General features: G+C 37.2%; 1 protein-coding gene across 1 annotated transcript in view; it reads left to right on the top strand.

Annotated features, from left to right (window-relative positions):
• Nucleotides 1-21738, top strand: part of noi (splicing factor 3a subunit 3 noi) — a 96857-nt gene that overhangs the window by 7353 nt on the left and 67766 nt on the right. Inside the window, exons 3-5 of the mRNA XM_090379100.1 lie at nt 2958-3010; nt 15192-15297; nt 15519-15591. Of these exons, the coding sequence (XP_090235226.1) occupies nt 2958-3010; nt 15192-15297; nt 15519-15591 (232 nt within the window). The remainder of the gene's footprint in view (nt 1-2957; nt 3011-15191; nt 15298-15518; nt 15592-21738) is intronic.

The following is a 21738-nucleotide window of genomic DNA, read 5'->3' as shown; positions in this document are numbered from 1 at the left end:
TGTTTTTTCATCATTAGATTCATACACAATACCTTTTGTTGTCATAACACACACAAACACAAGGTGTTAATGTCACATAATCAGCAAATGGAAAGTGATTCGTACCCAAAAACAACTGAACAGTTTTTCACCTACACTTATGTAATAAAATATTTGTAATATTTTATTATAAAATTAATAAAATAATTATTGTAATAAAGTTAATGCCAACATATCCATGCTGAGTGATTTGCATTTCTTAATGCAGTGCATGTCCAAAATAATCGAAATGGTTTCTTTGAACACTGGTCATTATTTTTGCATGCATTCAGCTTGTGAAAGTAACGGTTTATTTTGTTACACTTCATGTAGTGTACATGGTGTAACTGGTGCAATACCACCACTTTGCTTATTGGAGTCTTGAAGTGGTAAAACCCATGTATAGTCTTTAGAGAAAAGTTTCCGGCACCCCCCCCCCCCATACTTCTCCTTCAACCCATGCACGGTACTATGTACTCTAGGTTTTGATACCTTTCGTGCTTGGGGTTTTCATAAAAAAAAAAAGTATCTGAAGCAGCATAACTGGGTAGGTGGTCAGCTGCTGAAAAGGAGGGTTTGTTTCTATAAGTGATGCTTGATGTGCCTTTGTACACGTTATAGCAAACAAGGTGATGATGATACAGGTTGCCACATGTACTCTGATTTGTAGGCATCTGTAGCATTGATGGCTACGTGTAATAGTAATCGTGGCATGGGATGCAAGAAAGCCAAAAAAAAAAATTTCACACAACCATTTCCTCTAAATGTTTGTCCAGTTCCTCCTTAAATTTATTTAACCTATCAACTTTAACAACAACAGATGGAAGTTTGTTCCAGCAATTAACCACCCGCTGGCTAAAGGCAAATTTTCGCACATCTATTCTACAACTGTCTTTTCTCAATAAGAATTTATGTACCCTTAGGTTCGTAATCTGAACAAATGGAAGAATCCCATTAGAATTCAGCGTGCTCAACCCATTCAAGGCCTTATACACTTCAATCAGATCACCTCGCAGGTGCCTAGTCTCCAGCTGCTGCAATTTGCAGAACTTAATCCTTCTTGGAAAGAGGATTAAGTTAACCCTTCATTCCCCTCACCAATCTTGTTGCCCTTCTCTGTACACGCTCAAGCAAATCTATATCCTTCCTAAAACGAGGCTTCCAGACCTGTACACAGTACTCAAGGTGTGGCCTGACCATTGCCTTATACAGAGGGACAGTCACCTCATTTTTCCTGCTAAACCTTCCAAGCTTGAAGGCAAGTTGGTATTAATCTATTCCTTTAATTGGTCCCACAGAAATAATCCACCAGACTTAGATTAGGCGATCAGGGTGACCAGACTATTGGACTATCATGTCCTATCTATCCCTCAGAAGATGCAGCATTGAGGTGGACAATACTCTAAAGCAGCGCTACTCAAAGTGTAGTCAGCAGACCAGTGCTGGTCTGCGAACTGTGTTACTGGTCCACGACGAATTGAAAATTGGTCACGGACGTTACCGGTTCCTGACGATTCATCCATCCATTACCAGTCTATGAGATTTGTATTTTACAAAAGTACCGGTCCACAACAGATTAGAAATAAAAGAAACTGGTACTTCACCACAGATAGTTTGAGAAGTACTGCTCTAAAGTACATAGTGGTGCCATTCCTTGTAATTGTAGGCGCCTCCGTAGCCAGGTGGGAAGGAGCAGCAGTGTGTAGTGCACCTTCTTGATTAGACCGGGGTTCGAGCCCATCACCACCAAATACGGAGGATGTGGAAAGGTCAGGGAATGACCACCGCATATCCTGGAGCAATATGGCCTTAGTTGCTAATGCTCCTAAAAACCAAATAACAAACAAACCTTGTAATTGTAAAATTGCATTTTTGAACCACATTGTTGGTGTCAAAGGCATCAACTAAGTATGGTAGCACAATAGATAAGGAGATCTAATGTTTTCCAATTAGATTATCAGAGAGAAGATAGGGCCTGGCTTATAAATTTTGTCTCCAAGGTTACTGGCACATACACTGGTAACATGAAAATTTATATCCACCCAATAACGCATATTTTGGCAATTGCAGATGCCCTCTCATATGAGATGTACTTCATCACTCTACTGGAGTTGCTCACAGAACTGTTTGCTGATGGTATTTTGTTGCAGAAAGCACAGTAGAACATGATATTCATAATTAGCAGGCAAGAGTTCTTAAACATGGCAAAAGTGATATGGGTGCAAACTATTTTCCCTTGTAGTGCAGTGAATTTTAATATGGTTTACTCCTAAATGTTGAGCTAGCATTTACACACACACATGCTATTCATCAAATTGGATGCACTGCTCCTTCCATATCAAGTATTTCCGTTGTGGCCTACATTTTTCTGCCCTAACCATAGGCATTGATATGTAGGCACTTGTCAAGTTTTCTAATGACATTGGTAGGGAGTTCTCATCCTGGGTATTATTGGGTGTATGTGTGGGTGGCCCCATGTGCACTTCCTCAACACTATCCCTACATGATGTACATTTCACAGTACTCATTAGCAATGAATTCCATTTTGTTAGGATTGAGCCTTCCATTTAAACATCTTTTCTTCACAAGCTGGAATGGCTTCATTTTAAATTCTTGATGGCCAGTGTGTTATCAAATTTGCATGGAAATGTGTCTTCATATTGCAAATTCATTGTGAATTTGCACATAAAGCTGAGTAATTTGCATTACAAATCACTCAGCTTGGATGGACAGCATTATTCTTTAATTGTTAATATCTTGTTACACAAGTGTCAAAACAAAAACTGTTCAGAACTTTTTTTTGGGGATGAGGAATGTTGCTGTTCACAAATTAATGTTGTTAAATAGAACTTTATTTACTTAAACTAATCAAATATAGTTTATTATGAATTTTATTTAATCAGCTTACATTCTCAAAAGTTATTTTATATTTATTCTAGAGACATATGGAATGTACAGGCAATTTGAAAGAACTATATGAAGACAAAGATGGGTATAGAGTCTACTTATGTGTTTTATATTATACATAATTCTAAGTAATTATTTAATGATTGAAGTGCCACTATTTACTAGATTAGTCAAATACTATTACTAACATTATTACCACCATATAATAATATTGAACTGAATACTAAGCTCCTCTTTGAGTTTCTTTGTGACATTGTCTTAGTAATGATTTGTACTTTGAGAGCAATGCCTGCCTGCTAAATTTATAAACATTCACTGAGGATTTTGTAAAATTAACATCTAAGATCTAATCTAAACAAGCCATTACAACTGGATGGTTTGTTTACTGAAAGCATACTTTTCAAATACTCTATTAATTTCCATATTAAATTAATCTCTGCTAGTTTTTAAAGTGTGATTGAGATGATATTAGGTTCAGAGAGAAAAGAATATTTATAAATAGAATATAATTTATGCATTTTGGACATCAGTTTGCAAGTTGGTGTTATGTCATATAGGAATGAATATGAAAAAGAATAAAAAAGAAAAAAACTGTAATGGATTGTGGATATTTGGGGAAAAACAAAATATGTACAAGGTCTGAACAAAAAGTTTCAGACTTTATTTTTCTAAAAAAATTAGGGTATGTACAACATTTTTATAGGAGGTCCCCTTAAAAGTAGTTTCTCCCGTTTTTGCCACTTCTGGAAGTATTGCTGGATAACTTCAACTGTGAGTCAGGTAAATTCTGTTGTTTGCATTCTGTGTGATATTTGGAATGCTGTCAAGAAATTTCTGTAGTATTCCACTGCAGAATCTATTCAAATCCTTTTGGCTTCATTTTGAGTCTGGGGAGGCGATAAAAAATGACATGGGGCAAGATAAGGTAAATATGGAAGGTAGAATACTACAGAAATTTTTGTGGGTGGAGGGGGGTTGCTAAAAATTCTTGAGTTGATAGTGTAGTATGTGCAGCAGCATTGCCTTTGTAGAAAAAGCCCTATTTTCAGAGAGCTTATGGCAGTTCTGAAATTTTTCTCTCAATCAAATCAGAACTTCTTTATATTAGGCCTGATTTACTGTCTGACCATTCTGAACAAATTTATAGTGAATCTTTTTTTTTTTTTTTTTTGAATTTTTTTTTGTGAGGACGTGAGAGAACAACCAACATTGTTTTCACATATGACTGAACCTGCACACTTTTTGGACTTTGAGTTTGGGGACTTCCACTGGGATGACTGGAATTTCTTTTTGGGGTTATAACCGTGCACCCATTTCCTAACCAGTAACAACACAATTCATGAAATTAGACAATTTCCACTCTTCTTCTCAGCTCCTTGAACAATTATTCATAATGAACCTGTCACTATTCCACAATCTTGGAAAAAATTTTTACACTTGATGCATGTTTTTAGTCAAAATTACCTGACATGATCCAAAGGAGATTTCCAGTTCAGTGGGCCCAGGTACCACACGAGTTTATTAGTGATCACAGCAACTTTCTGAGTGATTTTCTGGCATCTCTGCATAAATTTCTTTATTTGATTTAAGTGCTAAGGAGAGAAAAACCTAAAAAACTAATTAAATAATAATTAGTAGTTTGTTTTTTTTATGTTCGTGCTAACCTTAAACATAATCTCTTGTTACTGCGCCTACTTCTGTGCAGCAAGAGTGGAACTTGGAAGAGGAAGATAAATTTTCCATGGATAAAATGAGACAAACATGAGTACATTCGTCACTGTGGGAGCCCTCTTTAAAGACTCATCCTGACTCAGTCTAATTGGGAAGAATTCAAGGAATTAGTCTTGGAAGCTACTAGGATTTTCATACCAACTAAGAAATACCATTCAAGGTTTATGCCTAAATGGATAACAGATGAATTAACGAGAGTCATGGAAAATAAGGAAAATGCATGGGATGCATATAAATTATCAGACGACACAGAAGCCTATGATAGATATAAGCTAGTCCGTAATCAAGCCACAAAGGAAGTTAGGCAAGCGAAGGCAGATTATGAGAAACCTTTGGCACAGGATGCTAAGAAAAATAGCAAAATGTTCTTTACTTATGTAAACTCTAGAAGGAAGGGGATGAATCAGATTGGTCCACTTGATATCGATGGTTTAACTGTTGATGATCTTGCACAGATAGCTGACAATTTGAATGAGTATTTTGCATCTACATTCACACATGAGGAGTTATTAAAGGAGGAGAATGCCAGAAGTTTATCAAACTATAACAAGGTGCTTAATGATTTCGTAATAACTGAGAACAAAGTGGAGGAGAAATTGTGGAAGTTAAACATAAGAAAGGCACCCGGTGTGGATGGGATCTATCCTGTTATATTAAAGGAGGCAGTAAAGGAAGTAAGCAAACCCTTAGCCATAGTTATGAGAGCATCCTTGTACTCAGAGAAAGTTCCCACGGACTGGAGATGTGCAAATATATCCCCAATTCACAAAGGGGGATCAAAGGGTGACACAAGTAATTACAGACCAGTTATTTTAACTTTTGTTCTGGGGAAAATAATGGAGTCACTGGTTAAAGATGCATTGCAGGATCATCTAGACAAGATTGCAGTAATAATTCAGATACAGCATGGGTTTGTTAAGGGAAAGTCTCTGACAAATTTGATGAATGCAAAAAATAATTTTGATATCATCTACTTGGATTTCAGGAAAACTTTTGACACTGTTGTGCATGGAAGACTGCTGTACAAACTGGAGCAGTCTGGTGTTAAGGGCAAGTTGCTAAAATGGATAGGTTGAGTGGGAGAAGACAGCGAGTGGTAATCAGTGGATTAATGCTCTTTGTGAATTAATTAATTCACAAACCCCAGGACTTGGTGTTGGGCCCACTGTTGTTTTGTACATTTATCAATGATATTGATGAAGGTATATCAGGCTTAATAACTTTGCAGATGATACAAAGGTTGGTGGCATTGTTAATGACAGTAATGGCAGTGTACTACTGCAACAGCATTTAGAAAAGTTGGGAAGATGGGCTGAAAAGTAGCAACTGAAGTTGAACATTGGCAAATGCAAAGTATTGCATATGAGTAGAAGTAACCCCAGAGAAAATGAAAATGAAATTTTTCTACCACATGTAACAGCTGTGTGGTAGAAAATTAAAAAGACTCGGTAGTAATTATGCAGTCAAATATGAAATTTTCTGACACTTGACAGGCTGCCAGAGCAGGTCAATGGGGTATTGCCAATGATATACAGGAATTTTGCTAGTAGGGAAAATGTGATTGTCCCTTTGTATAAGGCAATGGTCAGGCCATGCCTTGAGTACTGCATAGAGGTCTGGAGTCGTCATTTTAAGAAGGATGTAGAGTTGCTTGAGTGTGTACAGAGAATGGCAAAAAGATTGGTGAGGGGAACAAAGGGTCCTCTTTACAAGAAAGGCTTAAGTTCTGCAGATTGCAGCGGCTGGAGACTAGGCACCTGCGAGGTGATCTGATTGAGGTATATAAGGCCTTGAATGGGTTGAGCATGCTGAATTCTGATGGGATTCTTCCTCTTGCTCAGATTACAAACCTGAGGGGCCATAAATTCAAATTGAGGAAAGACAGTTATAGAATAGATGTGCAGCAATTTGCCTTTAGTCGGTGGGTAGTTGATTGCTGGAACAAACTTCCATCTGTCATTGTGGAAGTTGATAGCTGAAATAAATTCAAGGAGGAACTGGACAAACATTTAGAGGGAAAGGATATGTGAAATTGTTTTTTTTTTTTTTTTTTGGCTAATGCTACATAAGCTTGCTTTCTTGCATCATATGCCTCTACTACTACTACTACTTTAAGAGTGATATTTTATTCCTTTAAGATTTATTATTTGTGAAGATATAATTTGATCAGCTTATGCTTATCTATATTTATCAATATATTCATGCTTCATTTAATCAGAAATATACATGTTCTCAGTTCCAATATTAGTGACATCCATTTTCACTCGCAGTCTTTCAAGACTCACTTAATTTTCTGTGAGAAAAATTATCGGTTGTCCGACCAGTGCTCATCTCAGTTTTCCTAATTATTTGCTGTATGATTCTTTTTGCATTACAAGAATGTGAAATGGGATGCTTTGCTAGATTTCTATTATTCTTTTTCTTGATTGGATTGCTATTTTTAATATTCTGATGTCAATGTTTGTTCATATAATATCAGTGAAATTATTCTTCTAGGGATGAAATCCTTTATTCCAAACTCCATCTTAAAATCTCATCTTGTCCTGTTCAAGATAAGGATGGATGCAAGCCAGTTGCATGTCACAATTGGCTTGCATCCATATCTCCAGGTTCATTTTCTGTCTACACTAAAGCTTGCCAGATTATTAAAGCAGGCATTATTTTGAATAGGCTGATTAGAAAACTTGCTTCTTGTGCAAATGGTAGTCATGCAATCTAGTCTTTTGCAAAGCTATTGACTACAAATTTTGCCCATTTGTAGTCCCACCACTGTTAAAACCTAATGGTTCTATTCCCAGCTGAGCTAAAAATAAAGTGGACCTGCTAGCATTCTATTTTTCTGCTAACTCTTGTATTCATGATCTTGGCAAACCTCCTCCTACCATTCCCAATACACTCCACTCAATGCTTTTTACCTCCTCCTACCATTTCCAATACGCTCCACTCAATGCTTTTTTATGATCTTCAATTAAAAGGGTGTCAGAAGAATTTTGAACAGTCTGGATCGAAGAAAGCTCTAGATCCTGATTGTATCTCTCCCCTTGTTCTCAAAACTTGTATTTTCCTGTTCTGTTTTGCCTCTTTACACTTTCTTATTTTGCTTGTGTTTTTCCTTCTGCTTGGAAATTTGCTCATATCCAACCAGTTCCTAAAAAAAGGGTGACAAATTCCTCCCATACAATTATTGTCCTATAGCACTTACCTTTTCTCTTTCCACAGTAATGGAGGAATCCATTAACTGTCAACTCCTAAACTATCTCCAAGCCTTCCATCTGATCAATGATTACTAGTGTTTCTGTCAGTGTTGCTTCAGTTGTTTTGGCTTATGTTAGCCATCTATTGACAGATTCAATGGAAAAGTTTGATGAAACTCAACCAGTTGCTCTTGACAATCTAAAGCTTTTGATTGTATTTGGCAAAGGTCTTCTAAATAAGTTTCTATATCATGGATTGCCAACTGTTCTTTTCAGTTGGGTATCTAGTTTTCTCTTTGACAACTCACTGCAGTTTTCATTCTCACAGTGATTTTTTTCTCTTTTATATTAATAAATTTCTTCCACTGACTGGAAATCCTATCTATTGTTTTCTGAAGATGGTACATTGCATTCCACCGTCCAGTTTGAGAAATCTTGCCCTCCGCAAACAGCTTCAACTTCTGATATATTCACTACCAATTCCTTAAATGCTGATCTCAGGTAATTCTCGTGTGGCAAAGATAATATAGTTAATTTCAATCTTTCTAAAACTCAGGTCTGTCTTATATCTTGCACAAAAGATTCTTCTGCTCCTGTGCTTATCTTTGACAACACTCAGATTTCTAGACAAGTTTCATGTTTCTCTTAGGGATTATCCTAACTTCTAATCTCTCTCTTGGCATAAGCACTTCAGAAATGTTTCTTCTTCTTCTGCATAAAAAAAAAAAACTGGTTTTTCTGTTTCACTCTCAACATTACTTTTCTCCTAAATAACCACTCACTCTGTACAAATCTCAGATCTACTCTACTATGGAATATTGTCATCAGGAATCAGGCTTCTAGACTCCATTCAGAAGAGGGCAGTCAGGTTAATTAATGACTCATCTCTTACAAAGTCTCTCCACTCTGTCTCATAGACTCTGTTTCTGCTGCATGTCCTTTCTATAGATACTTCCATGGGCGCTCTTCTTCCTCTGAATTGGCTTCTATAATTCCCGCTCTCTCTTCCAAAGCAGTCCGAACACATGCCACAACCAGTTAACATTCCTTTACCATCCAACTTCAAACTCACAGATTAGTCACCCCTGCACCATAAAAACGAAAATCAATCAGTCAAACTCACAGAACCAACTTTTCTTCTTCCTCATTTATTCATAATAATTAGCTTCCATTTTCTGGAACAGCCTTCCTTCATATGTATTTCCCAAAAACAATCTGCAGAAATTGAAGTCTAAATGTCAAGTATTTTATTTTGTCACTTCAACCTTCAAACCCACCTCACTAAGTACTATAGTTTCTAATGCATTTTATGTTTCTGGTTTTTATATAGTAAAAAAAAAAAAAATATGTACATGCACACATACATATTGGCAGATACACAGTTTAGCTAGTTTGACTTCCTTACCCAACTTGGTGCACAATAGCCTTAGATGCTGATGTGCCACAAAACTCCTAACAACTAACCAACCTTAAAAATAGGATTCTTAAGCCTTGACAGCTCTCATAAGGAAATTCCCCCTTCCCCCCACATACCCATTTCCAACTTCCAGTACAACCCTCAGTTTCTCTGAAGACAATGAACTGAACTTTCAAGTAGGACAGTTATGCTATGTAAAAAGGATAGGTGGAACAGGACCAGGGTATGTCTGCCAGGGGCAAAGGTTGATGACGTTGTAGAGCGGATATCATCTTTCAAGGGCACAAAAGGTGATATAGTTGTACACGTTGGCACTAATGATATTAAGAGTAGGAGACCGGCAGAATTACTCAACAAGTACAGGTCACTGTTGAAAAAAAGCCGAGAATTAGGGTTGCATTTGAAAGTGTCTGCAATTCTGCCCAGACACAATAGGAGGGAGTATATGATGAGAGCCTTGTCGATCAATTCGGCCCTGGAAAGATTGTGCAAGGCTCAAGGGGTAGAATTTTTTTCAGCCTGGACTGTACTTGTTAACAGGAGAGACTGCTTCTACAGGGATGGGATACACTTAAATAGAAAGGGTGCAAGAATATTTGCTGATGCTATCGAGGCAGTGTTAGGTGGGTCGGAAAACTGCTAGCTTGGGGGGATACAAAGACTAATAGTTTAACAGTAACCGCAGGCAGAGGTGAAGGTGATTCTTGCACAACTTCTATTAGAATAAGAAGCGACCTGGAGCGAGGGGTGTTGGGGGTTTCAGGGACGGATGGCAGTCATCCTGGAATAGTTGGGTATATGGGATGTGTTAGGGTAACAAGGAATAGGCATAGGAGCATGTATGCTTGCATGTATACCAATGCTAGAAGTATAGTAAATAAATTTGATGAATTTGAAGTGTTGGTTAAGACATCAAAGGCGGATATTGTTGGGATAGCAGAGACGTGGTGTCACAAAGATATAAGGAATGCAGAACTGGAATTTGGGGAGTACAATGTGTACAGAAAGGATAGACAGGACAGAAAGGGAGGAGGTGTTATGCTGTTAATTAAGAAAAACATAAAATCAAAAGAAGTGCATCCAGTTGATATAGATGGACAGTGCACTGTTGAGTCAGTTTGGTGTGACATAAGCACTGCGAAAGCAAAAATAAGAGTAGGAGTGTGTTATAGGCCTAATGACTCGAATGAGTACAATGAACAATTGTACAGAGAAATAGAGTGGGTCAGTAAATCAGAATGTCTTATAATGGGGGATTTTAACTTCCCAGATATTGACTGGAACTTGTGGGTTGGTCACTCACACACTAGTCAGACTTTTGTGGATTTATTGGATGATTGTTTTCTGCAGCAGCATGTTCGAGAGGCAACCAGAGAAAGTAATACTCTTGATCTGGTTATCAGCAGTGATCATTCGTGTATTAAGAATTTGCAGATAAAGGAACCACTAGGTGGCAGTGATCACAGTGTGCTGAAGTGGGATTTACTCAAAGAGGTAACTACCGTCAGGGGTAAAGGAAAGGGTTTTTGCTTCCGTAAAGGGGAGTACAGTGGTCTCAGACAGTTTTTAAATTCTGTACAGTGGGATCAACTGACGATGTTACAAACAGTAAATTCTAAGTGGGAAGCATTCAAGGAATTAATCGTGGAAGCTACTAGACTTTTCATACCGATGAAGAAATATTGTTCAAGGTTTAGGCCTAAATGGTTATCAAATGAACTAATGAGACTCGTGTCAGAGAAGAAAAATGCATGGGATGCATATAAATTATTAGGCGACGCAGAAGCCTGTAGCAGATATAAGCTAGTCTGTAATCAGGTCACAAAGGAGGTTCGGCAGGCAAAGGCGGATTACGAGAAATCTTTGGCAAAAGGTGCTAAGAAAAACAGCAAGGATTTCTTTACTTATATAAACTCTAAAAGGAAGGGGATGAATATGATTGGTCCACTTGACATCGATGGTTCGACTGTTGATGATCCTGCTCAGATAGCAAACAAACTGAATGAGTATTTTGCATCTACATTCACACGTGAGGAATTATTACAGTTTGAAAATGGAAGAAGGTTATCAAATTGTAGCAGTGTGCTTAATGATTTTGTAATAACTGAGAGCAAAGTGGAGGAGAAATTGTTGAAGTTAAACATAAGAAAGGCACCCGGGGTGGATGGGATCTATGCAGTTATATTAAAGGAGGCGGCAAAGCAACTAAGCAAACCCTTAGCCATAATTATGAGAGCATCCTTGGATTCAGGGGAGGTTCCCACGGACTGGAGATGTGCAAATGTATCCCCAATTCACAAAGGAGGTTCAAAGGGTGACACGAGTAATTACAGACCAGTTAGTTTAACTTCTGTTCCGGGTAAAATAATGGAGTCACTGGTTAAAGATGCATTGCAGGATCATCTAGACAAGACTGCAGCAATAATTCAGACACAGCATGGGTTTGTTAAGGGAAAGTCTTGTCTGACAAATTTGATTGGTTATTATGATGTGGTCACAAAGGAACTGGATGCAAAAAATAATTTTGATATAATATACTTGGATTTCAGGAAAGCTTTTGACACTGTTGCGCATGGAAGACTACTGTACAAATTGGAGCAGAATGGTATTAAGGGTAAGTTGCTACAATGGATAAAAGGATGGTTAAGTGGGAGAAGACAGAGGGTGGTAATCAATGGGTGCTGCTCTTCGTGGACTAATGTTATTAGTGGAGTCCCACAGGGTTCGGTGTTGGGTCCACTGTTGTTTTGTATATTTATCAATGATATTGATGAAGGTATATCAGGCTTAATGTCGAAGTTTGCAGATGACACGAAGGTTGGCAGGGTTGTTAATGACAGTAATGGCAGTGTGCTACTGCAACAGGATCTAGATAATTTGGGCAGATGGGCTAAGAAGTGGCAACTGAAGTTTAACCTTGACAAATGCAAAGTACTGCATATGGGTAGAAGTAACCCCAGAGAAACGTACCAACTGTGTGGTACTACACTTAAGGTGGTAGAAAATGAAAAAGACCTGGGAGTAATTGTGCAGTCAGATATGAAGTTTTCTGAGCAATGTAGACAGGCTGCTAGGGCAGGTCATAGGGTTTTGTCAATGATATATAGGAATTTTGCTAGCAGGGAAAAGGAGGTGATTGTCCCTCTGTATAAGGCAATGGTCAGGCCACGCCTTGAGTACTGCGTACAGGTCTGGAGGCCTCATTTTAGGAAGGATGTAGATTTGCTTGAGCGTGTACAGAGAAGAGCAACACGATTGGTGAGGGGAATGAAGGGATCCTCTTACCAAGAGAGGCTTAAGTTCTGCAAATTGCAGTTGCTGGAGACTAGGCACCTGCGCGGTGATCTGATTGAGGTCTATAAGGCCTTGAATGGGTTGAGCACGCTGAATTCTGATGGGATCCTCCCACTTGTTCAGAATACGAACCTACGGGGACATAAGTTCAAATTAAGAAAGGATAGATGTAGAATAGATGTGCGGAAATTTGCCTTTAGCCAGCGGGTGGTTAATTGCTGGAACAAACTTCCATCTGTCGTTGTGGAAGTTGATAGGTTAAGTAAATTTAAGGAGGAACTGGACAGGCATTTGGAGGGTATGGTGTGATTTTTTTTTTTTTTTTTTTTTGGCTGATGCTGCATAAGCTCCTACACTTGCTTTCTTGCATCAAGTGCCACTACTACTACTACTACTACTACTAGTTACCCAACACCCAAACTCTGAGAGCTAGTCCTGGTCCAACCTGTCAGCATTACAGCTTCCATCATCATGGACCCTTCTTTGCTTACAAGCGCTGTTTCTTCTTTCAGCAATTGTTCATTAGGTCCTTTGAAAGCAGGCACAGGCACAGCCATGGCCCAGAACAGACCATCCCTCTTGGCATAGGAAACAGCTGAATAGCTGCCACTAGTTGTGTATACCAGCAATTTCGTAGTCCTGACATGTTTGCAATCATTTGTGATTCCAGAAATAGATATTACACCACTAGAATGCCCTACTTAGTTTGCAGATTGGCTGGATTTTTGCAAAAAAGAAGAGACTTAATTAATACCTCTAATGTTATTTGTCATTTACCTTGCCTTCTTCATATCTTTACCTCTTCTTGCCTTTCTTCAGTCATGTATAAGCTTCATTGAGGCTAGTTGACAGAATATACCAAGAAAAATACATGTAAAGTTTTGTGTATTTGTTATGTAGCTGTTTTTTGGGAACATTTGCCAATGTATAAAGCACTTATTGTCTTTTCCATGTCTGTTTGTCCACATATAAGAACTCCACTCTCAGTGGACAGATTTTCATGAAATTTTATATATAGCTCTTTTAGAAAGATTTTTTGAGACATCCCAAATTTAATTAAATTCACTAAACTAACATTTGGGAAATGAAGGAGCTTAACAACCATTCAGATGGATCTGGTTTGAAATAGTCTCTTTGAGATGTATACACTGATTCAAATACTTCTGCAGCTTCTTGGGGCATTCTTTAGAAATTTCCAGTAGTTCATGTGTTATGTCATGAATAATTTCCTAATTCATTACAAATCTGTGGCTTTAAGCTTAAAAAAAAACCAAAAAAAAATTACAGGGAGCTAAATCTGGTGAGTGCAAAAGATTGGGAACCACTCTAATGGTAATCTTCATAAGAATTTTTGAATGGATAGCAGCAGTTGTGCAGGGGATTCTCATGGTGCTAGTGCCAATTTCTGAATCCTGCCCACTTTTCTGGCTGTTTTCTCTGAGCAGTTTTGCACAGTAGCTGTAGAACTGTTTTGTGATATTCCTGGTTCACTGTTTGACCACATGGGACAAATTTATAATGAACAGTGCTCTGTGGATCAAAAAATAAGATAATGATGGCATCTGATTGTGATTATCTTGATTTTTTGAACCTTGGAGAAGACAGCATCTTTCACTGGGTGGACTGAACCTTGTTTCTGGATTATAGCCATACACCCATGATTCATCACTGTTAATGACAAAAGACACGATGTGGGTCAGCATCTGCAGCATGCTGACAAAGATCCTGACATGCAAAAACTGTTTGCTCTCTTTGATCATCAGTGAGTATGCAAGGCACAAACTTTGCTGAAACATGTTGCAGTCCAAATCATGGGTTAAAATTGATTGGCATGTCAATTGAATGTAACACATGAGAAATGCAATAAGAAATACCAATTTCAGTAGCAGTTTCACAGATAGACTTTGATCACTCCTGATCAGACATGAACACAAGCAATCGAGTCATTGATTTTTGAAGTTGATCGGCAGCTAGAGTGAGGATTATCTTCAATGGACAAGTGGCCTTCTTTAAATTTTGTAAATCACTGAAAAATCTTCAAATGACATGTAGCATAGCTGTTGAAAGCTGTTTTTAACATTTCATGGGTTTTTGTTTCACTTTTCCCAAATTTGAAACAAAATTATGCACATTTGCTGCTCAGTAAAATTATTCATTTTAAAATGCAGTGAAACAAATTCTGTTCAAAATATGCTGAGTCAGACTTATTGCAGATAAATGGGTGATTTGTGTATTACAGTGTCTAGCTAGGTTACCAAACACATTGTGACAAGTTACACCTAGCTGTGACACTGCAGTTTTAAGATACAGCATCTATTACTTTTAACTTCTGTTAATCAGAGAAAAATGGAAAAAAGTCATTCAAATAATTTAAGGCAAAAAAATCAAATATACCAAAATGTAATGAAGTGTAATAAGTTATCTAACTTGTAAGCTCTCATCACTTTAAATTTTTTTTTTCTTTAAAAAAATGCCTTCCCTTATATTGTTTTAGCTTATTAACTTACACAGTGACTTTCAAAATTTATATTGCTTAATTTAGTTAAATATTGGCAATCTGCCCACCCTATACAACATGAATGTTAAATTACAAAATTACACGAGGATAATGGTTACACATTTTCATACAGGCTAAGAAAACAAGAAATTGCAGCATTGTCTGGACCTAATGAATTTGCAGAGTTCTATTCCAGGTTAAGAGAAATTCGAGAATTTTACAGAAAACACCCACATGAGGTATGTTATATATTCTATGATAATTGATTTGCTGTTTCAGGCTAATTTAAAATGAGATTATTAAAATTTTTATTTATAGCTACTTCCCACTTCTCACTACAGCTTAAATGTTTAGTTGTGGAGCTTAAATTAATAATAAATACCATCTGATGATATTTTATATGCTGTTAAATAATCAATTATAAGGAAATTATTGAGAAATAATTATTTTTTTTCCCCAGATAAGTATACCAATGTCTGTGGAATTTGAAGAGCTTAATCAGTCCAGGGAAACTCCTTCAGAGGAGCTGCAGAGTAAGAATTTTCTTAACGATAAAAATAAGAAGTGAAATTTAAAATTTTCAGTTTTGGTAGATTTTGATTTCTCAATATGATGTCCTGCAAATTTTATTACTAGATTTTTATAAATATGGAATTAACAAAGTTTATTAAAGAGGCAAAAAAGCAAATAAATATTGTTTGAAGATAATAAAGCACTCAAATACATTGGTATTATCTTTATTTCCAAATTGGTGAAAATATGTACGTTATTAATGGAGTCAAACAGTTCATGGTATTTTCTTACCACTTATTCCTTATTCAGTGAGAGCAGTCATGCAGTATCACTCACATAAAAGCTCACCTTGGTCACAAGAACCTATACACCATGCCACTCAAGGAGTACCTCAAATAAATATTGTTGCGCATAAAAAAGTATAGAAGGTAAAATGCTCATAGCAGAATATCTAATGAATCAGCTACACAGAGAAAATGAAATGTTTAATAAAACACATCTACCATTTAGAAAAAAGAAGGTAACTTTGAGGTAACTTCCCACAATTCCATTTGTCTTTGAGTGGAATCATGGGAAGTAATTGAGTAAATTAAAATGCACTGAGTAAGTTTTTGAATAATTTAAAATGCACATAAAAATGTGCATTTTCATTTATACTTTAAGTGTATTATATTTTATTTAAAGTATAAATTATATAAAAAGTATTTTGTAGAAACACACACACACACACACACACACACACACACACACACACACACACACACACACACACACACACACGTGTGTAAAAATTTCTGGAACATATTGTAGGAGACGAGCGTAGTTCTGAATGGTTACAAAGCTATGAATAATAATTAAAAAAAAAAAATAGAAATAAGCATACAAGTATGTAGTATGAATGAACATTTTACTAGTATGCTTATTCTTATTTATTTTTTATTTTGTACCACTCAATTCCAAGCCATTTTTTAAAATTCAAACAGCCATAGCTGCTTAACCATTCAGAATCAGACCACCGGTTCTTTTTTTTTTTTTTTTTTCTTCCTTTTAGTCTCTAAAATACATCTTAGAATATATTTTTGCATATACTTGAGTGAGGGGTGGGGCAGGGCAGTACAGACAAGCTAGAGGGTTTTTACATATGGTATTGTCAAGTGCCCTGGATACTCAACATTGAAAAATGTTGGGTACACACATAAAAAATGTTTTTTATTTATTTTTATTTTTTTATGTCTGATACTGTATAAACTTGCTTTTCTTGCATCATTTCCCACTGCTAATACTAAAGTTAAAAGAAAAAGTCAAAGCTCATATGCAATTTTTTACCAATCTGATATTGTTGATTTGTAAACTTTTTTTTTAGGGAACCCCAGGTTTTGCTGATCCTTCACATAATGGATTTGAGACTGGCTGATGATCTAGTAGAATTAGATTGAACTATCCAGTGATAATCACAGATATTCAGGTCAGTTTTGTCATCGGAGAGAGAGATAGATAAGGTACCACTTGGCCTTGTAGTCCCATCAGATTAAAAGGGATGTAGCCTTGATTCTGCTTGTATAGTTGACATTGTGCCATATACTTGAGGTTGAGCCATCTTTTTTGAATTTAATCAGCAGAGTAAGAAATACTCAACAGAGTTCACAGGCTGTAGAGCAAACTTTATCATAAAATGAAATATATATATAAAAACAGAAGTGGAGAAATAGTGCCCTACTATTAATATCTGGACACCTCTCTATTGATAGTTGGTCGTGTCCTGTCTAAGCACCATGTGTCAGACACAATGATAAATTGTAGGTTTTTGAGGAGACAGTAATACAGTTGTGAATGTAAGATGCTGAGATCAATGGAGTTAAGGCTTCCAGTGGGGAATGATAATAGGATGCGATGTAGGCAATCACTCTGTACATGACATTTCAGTGGCACTGAAGGTATTTTGATTGATGATTGGTAATGTGATTTGCAAATGGAAGTGGATGAACCACATTATCTCGAAAGCTGATGGAATGTGACAATGAAGCCCTGAAAAGAATTGTCCATTTGAAATGTAGGTGAACATCAACATTGTCATCGCACACATGTGCCCTCATTGAGACGATTGGGATGCATATCTGCACTAGTTGAGTGCACTGGATGCTGCATAATATGGGTTACGACAGATGTGCAGCTGTCTACAAGTTACTAATCACCCTGACTAATGCCAGATGCTATCTAGCATGGTGTAAGACTCACCTTGAACAATGGAAAGGTGTGCTTTGGAGTGGTGAGTCATGGTATTTGGTCTACCAATCTAGTGGTTGTACCTGGGTGTGGTGGATGCCTGGAGAAAGCTACCTGTTGGACTGTACTAGAGATAGTACCACAGAGTTTCTCCATCTATTTTCAAAAACACTGTTGTTCTCAAACTTTTTTTATGTCACAAAAAGTATCAGTTTTGTTACTTTATGTGAGAAAAAAAAATTACAGCAAACTATTCTAAACACCTGAGAATAGTTTGCTGTAATTCCTCAGTTACTAGGTCAGTCTTACTAGGTGGCAGATGACTCTCATCAACCTGTGCAATACCACCTCTTTGCTTATTGGAAGCTTGAAGTAGTGGAACCCACATTTAGTCTCTAGAGCAAAGCTCTGGCCACCCCCCACCTCTTCCACCATGCAATATGATTGATGTCTTTTGAAGTTATGTATTCTGTTGAAAAGTTCCAGTCAGTGGAAGAAGGTCATTATATACAAGAGGAAAAGATTGAGAGAAAGAACTGAACCTTGGAAAACACCAGCATTAGTTGAGAAATCAGTAAACAGAGAGCCATCTACCACTACCCTCTGTAAGCATTCAAAGAGAAAACTAGCTAATCAGTAGCAAAAAAACAGTCAACAATCTGTAAGGTGGGAGCTTGTTTTGAAGACTTCCATGCCAAACACGGGTAAAAGCTTTAGAAAGGTCAAGAGTAACGCTTGAGTTTCACTGAACTTTTCCCATTGAATCTGTCTAAAGATGAAATAACGTGTCAGTATATCACCAGTAGATCAGCACTGAAGGAATTCATATTGGTGATCATTGACCAGGTAATTTGCTTATATTAAGCAAGTTCCTAAAAACTAGCTTATCATCTCATTGCACTTGGGGGAAACCCCTGGAGCCACATTACAATTAACGCTATGCTCTTTAGCCTGCTCTCCATTATTTTGGAAAGAGTAGGGTTAAGTGCAATGAGATGATAATTGAAAGATAGAGATTATCACCCTTCCAATTTATTAAGCCAGTTTTTAGGAACTCACTTAATATAAGCAAATTTCCATGTGAAAGGAAAAACACCAGAGGTATAAGAAAGTGTAAAAAGGTGAGAAAAAATATGAGTAAGCTCTGCACAAGTTTTGAGAACAATTGGCAAAATGCCATCAGATCTTTGACATTGATGTCTCAGAACTCTTTAACATCCTATCCTTCTGTCAGAAGACCATGAGAGAGACAGAGTGGAGTGTGTTTGGTATGATAGGTGGTGATTTTCGAAGATTATTAATAAGTCTACTTAGCTAATAAGTTTGCTTAGTGAAGATGCAGTTAAGCCATCAGGTTGTAAGAGAGGTGACAGTATAGTTGGAAAAAAGTTGTACCCAATCACTTTGGCCAGAAACTAAATGATTGAACTACCAGTTGAACAAGAAACAAGTTCCCTACTCTTAGTCTGTTTCAAGTAGAGTTTGGATTGATTGATAATTGTTTTACAGGTTTTGTGGAATGTTGTGTAGGCAGAAAACGAAGTGGTAGATTTGGATATGAGCTATATGCTACATTCTTATCTTAAGCAGCCTTAGCACATTTATTGGAAAATCAAGGTTTACATGAAGGATGAGATTTCAAGGTAGATAATAATTCACTGATCATGTCAGTGATAATAATTTTACTGACACAATCTGAACAAACATTAGGAATGGAAGGTTTAAAATGGTAATCCAACCAAGGGAATAAGAAGTCAAACACAGATCACCCCATTTCTCATCTTTGCAACCAAGCTACCAAGGCTAAGAATGAAGATAAGAGAGAGAGAGAGAGAGAGAGAGAGAGAGAGAGAGAGAGAGAGAGAGAGAGAGAGAGCTTTCTTTGGAGAAGAAGCAGTTACCATGATGTGATCTGAAGGACCTAGAAGTCTACTAACGTTGAATTTGTACTTTGATGGTTGTTGGTGAGGGAAAGATTAAGAGCATTGGTTGTGTGGTTAGGATTCTCTAGTATTCTGGTAGATGAATGAACTAGTTGTGTAAGGTATCAATAATTGCAAAAGACAGATAATGTGAAGAGATTTTAAGGGAGTCAGAGGAGGTTCCAAATTAGTTATGTCTCCAAGGAATATCAGAGCAGACGTATGCACAATTACCACCTTTTAAGCAAATGGAATCAGAATGAATTTGGGCAACTGAAATGAGTGGCTGTTGAAGAGATAAGTGCAATGACCCCAACTGATTTTAGTTTAAATTCTGTCAAAAAATAAATGGGACTTGGCAGATTATAAGCAGAAATGGACATCATTGAGATTGGCACTGAGACCACATATTTTCAAAATGAATGAGGAAGTTTTTGGGAGTATCAGATCTTTTCACAGATAAGTTTATTCTATTTGAATAATTGTGATGCATTGAGTAGAAGCCTGCCGTAAGCAAAATGGTGGCATTTCACAGGATAAAAAGAATCAGCTACCACCTAGTATTTCTTGGTGACAGAGATTGGCTATTCCTCTTTGTGATGAGGATTTGACACTTAGACGCTGTTTAAGGTAGTTGGCATTTGAATGGTCGCCTCTTGTGTACTAGGTGCAGTGTTTGTGAGCTTTCATATGAGGTATGCACGTGGTTAGTAACAGTCCCACCATCATGAAAGTTCAAGTAGAGAATCTGATTGTTGCACACCGACTGGACTTGGCCAAGATTTGTTCCACAATCTCATGAGTAGAACCTGAATATTAGTTCTATCAGCATTTTCGAATTGCAGGAAGTAGCCCTAACTGTTACATCTTGAAGAATATCTATGATTAACTTCAGGACCAGTCAGTAACTGTTGTGGAACAAACTGTTCAGAAAATTAACCCATTCATGCTGAGAGTAGATTCTAAGGATACAGTACTTTATAGCAAATTGGAATCAATAGATAACAGACATTTGTTATATATTGTGGGGGATATTAATGCAGGACCTAAATACAGACAGATTTAAAGCGCTTTAAATAAGTAATTAGAAGTATTGCATTTTATTATGTTATCTGTATTGTTCAAATTTGTGACATTATATTAGTAAGTAAATATTTTATTTTACGCACGTGCACACATGTACAAGGAGGAGGGTTTGAAAAGTTTTTAGCCTGATATAGATTGCAAAGGTTTTCATGAAAGACACTATTTCCAATCTGTGGTGTGACCCTTGTTTACAGAAAATGTCTGGTTTGTAACTATATTATTCTTCTTTACAGTGGCGCCTCCATAGCCAGGTGGGAAGGAGCAGCAGTGCGTAGCACACGCTTCTTGATTAGACCGGGGTTCGAGCCCGTCACCACCAAATACGGAGGATGCGGAAAGGTCAGGGAATGACCACCGCATATCCCGGAGCAATATGGCCTTAGTTGCTAATGCTCCTAAAAACCAAATAACAACATAACAACATCTTCTTTACAGAGTGCATTGAAGTGTGGAAGATGAATGAAGATGGTGACTCTTGAGAGATTCAAGCACCATGCAGTCATTGATTATCTTCAATTAGAGGAAATGTTGCCAAAATAAATTCACGAAGACATACAACCAGCATTAGGGGAATCGTGTCCTTCACATGCCACAGTCAAAAATTAGGTTGCAGAATTTAAGTGTGGACAAGACCATGTTGAAGAGCCATCCTGCGGTGGGAGGCCTGTTACTGTGTTGACACTTGCAAATGTGGTTGCCATTCATGACCTGATCATGTAAGACTGCAGAATGTCATTGAAACGCATTGGAATAATATTCAACATCACCCATGAGCGAGCTCACAATTTTATGGTGAATGTTATAGGAATGAAGAAGGTTTTTTTCAAGGTGAGTCCTTCAAGCACTGATTGCAGATCAGAAGAGAAAGAATCAGGTGTTGTCATGAGATTGTGCAGAATTTTGAAGCTAATGTGGGATGTAAAAGGAGTGGCCATG

This window comes from Mastigoproctus giganteus, chromosome 8 (assembly GCF_048544385.1).
Source record: "Mastigoproctus giganteus isolate SK-2022 chromosome 8, ASM4854438v1, whole genome shotgun sequence".
NCBI lineage: Eukaryota > Metazoa > Arthropoda > Arachnida > Uropygi > Thelyphonidae > Mastigoproctus > Mastigoproctus giganteus.
This window is presented reverse-complemented; position numbering and strand designations above follow the sequence as displayed.